Source organism: Leuciscus leuciscus, assembly GCF_965113295.1.
Source record: "Leuciscus leuciscus genome assembly, chromosome: 18".
NCBI classification, from domain to species: domain Eukaryota; kingdom Metazoa; phylum Chordata; class Actinopteri; order Cypriniformes; family Leuciscidae; genus Leuciscus; species Leuciscus leuciscus.
Genome location: NC_138742.1, coordinates 30257173 through 30259672, shown reverse-complemented (window position 1 = coordinate 30259672; position 2500 = coordinate 30257173). Strand labels below are relative to the sequence as shown.

Below are 2500 nucleotides of genomic sequence, written 5' to 3'. Positions count from 1 at the left end.
GGAATATTGTGACGTGTTCGTTCCCGGAAGAAACTCAAGGCGTTTCAGGGAGTTCAGAAATTAGTTGACTATATATTTCTATTTTATAATTTTTTTTAAATATATGAAGTATATCTGCTATAACAGAAGTGTGGGCGCAGTACCTGTGTAGAGGCGGAAGCACTTCCCTGCGCGGTTCCTCCCGGCTCGTCCGGCTCTCTGGCAGGCGGAGGCTTTGGAGATGGGCGTCACGATCAGAGACTCGATCGCTGTCAGCGGATTATACGCCCGCAGCTTGACAAACGCACAGTCAATCACAAACACCACGCCGTTGATGGTGATGGAGGTCTCCGCTATATTGGTTGCGACCACCACCTGAAAAACATCAACTGTCGTGAAGAAGATCCGGCTCAGCACTGATGACACGTTCACCTCTGTGATATCTCAATCATGCTGAACTGTAAATGGCTGAATCCCAGATGAGAGTTTCTGCACCTTTCTGACAGTGGGCGGCATCCTCTCGAACGCCCTCATCTGCTCGCTGTAGGGCAGGCCCGCGTACATGGGCAACACACACAGGTGCTTCTTCATCCCGTAGCGGGACAGGGTGCGCGCCTGTTCCTGGAGCAGAGACACCACCTTCTCCACCTCCTCCTGTTCCAACATTCAATGGCTGTGTTTATCTCGAGCTGAACACACTTTCAAGCTGCCATTCCCACACATGAGTGCTCGATGTGTGTCACTAATCAATGTGTATATGCATACATACAACTGCTTTACGTCATCAGGATACAAAAATCTGGTGACTAATTCGTTACAGTTTCTTTAATAAACAGATCAAATTACAGTGGGAATACTATCATGATTACAATGGTTTCACTTAAGGCGAGACACGGCAGTAGACATTTTACTGGTCAATTTTGAGATTTTTGGATATTTGTCTTCAATAACATGTCGTCTTTCAGACTTGTGGTGAAAAAAAGTCAGAAATACACACTTAGGTCTTTATTTTACTACACTTTGTCTGTTTGCGTCTGTAGATTTCTCATATATTCAACAAAAGTTGGCGTTCTTAATCAACATGCTGCTCCCTCTGTCTGCTCCCTGTCATCACACACACCGCTGGAAAGCTCTCTCTCTCCTGTACAATGCTGTCGGATCCAAATATGGTCATTTCCTTTTTATCAGCAACCAATCGTGAAAGTAAAAGGGCTGAAAGCGCAATCTCATTGGCTGATCATAAATCTTTAAAGCCCGTTTTCTCAAAATGACTTTTCTCTCATACTCCAAGTCTGAAATCTCCACTTCAGTAGCACCTCTATATACACCACACCTTCCAGTCTTGTACCTAGTTATATTATGAAGACATTTACAGGATTTATAAATATAATATTCCTAGCCTGATTTATGTAACATTTTATTCCAAAAAACATGGCGAAAATCTTTTTGTAAGGCTTTTGACAGTATATTCTGATTTACAGGATAACAAAAGTAGATATCCATAAATCACTCTGTAATTTTTTTCCCATCTAAAATGTGAACACAATGAAAAAATATTTTTTAACCTGGCTTTATCCAATACTCAGATTTCAGTTTTTAAAAGATACGCAAATTAGCGCATATTTAATTAGATATTAATCTAATCCCAAAATCAAGGGAGCTTCAAAGTGTTTAAAATCACGTTATGTTATGTTTTTAAGACCTAAACAAATAAAATAAATGCAGCATCCCAGAACAGAGCAACACACACACACACACACACACACACACACACACACACACACACACACACACACACACACACACACACACACACACACACACCTGTCCTGTGAGAAACGCCAGCACGTCTCCATCCTCCTCGGTCTCGTGGATCTTCAGCACGGTCTCCACCGTCGCCTTCACATAGTCTGGCACAGGACTAGACACAAACACATTCCCCTCAGTTTCATCACTCAGAGCACAGAGACCCTGACCGTGTGTAAACGCAGTGGAGTAATCACCTGACAGTGTAGAAGATATCCACCGGGAAAGTCCGGCCCTCGACCGTCAGAATGCCACAGGTGTCTTTATTCGGGTCTCCAGACTCATTCAGGTTGAAGAAATCTTGAAATTTCTGTGCGAGAAGCATTATTAGTATTTAGTACATCAACACACCGATCTAAGATCATCAGATAACCACGTCTGATCCACAACCTTGCCAACTGATAATATGGTTTCAGAAGTTTGGGGTTGGTAAGATATTATACCCCCGGTTTCACAGGCAAGGTCTGAGTCTAGTCCCAGGCTGCATGTTCGAGCTGTTTTAACTGAAAGAAACTTGCATGATCCTCATGAAATCCTTCTGATATGATGATTTGATGCTCAAGAAACATTTCTGATTATTATCAATGTTGAAAACAGTCGTGCTGCTTCATATTTGTGTGGAAACCGTGGTGCATTTTGTTTCAGGATTCTTTGATGAATAGAAAGTTCAAATGAACAGCATTTATTTGAAATATTATATTTTGTAACATTATAA

The 2500-nt window shown here is 41.9% G+C and overlaps 1 protein-coding gene across 2 annotated transcripts in view; it reads right to left on the bottom strand.

Annotated features, from left to right (window-relative positions):
- The window catches only part of dhx35 (DEAH-box helicase 35), a 24931-nt gene that overhangs the window by 11528 nt on the left and 10903 nt on the right, over positions 1–2500 (bottom strand). For both annotated transcript variants that reach the window (XM_082145107.1, XM_082145108.1), the window contains exons 9-12: positions 1983–2095; positions 1804–1900; positions 475–633; positions 144–354 (exon numbers count right to left, since the gene is read on the bottom strand). In XM_082145107.1, the coding sequence (XP_082001233.1) occupies positions 144–354; positions 475–633; positions 1804–1900; positions 1983–2095 (580 nt within the window). The remainder of the gene's footprint in view (positions 1–143; positions 355–474; positions 634–1803; positions 1901–1982; positions 2096–2500) is intronic.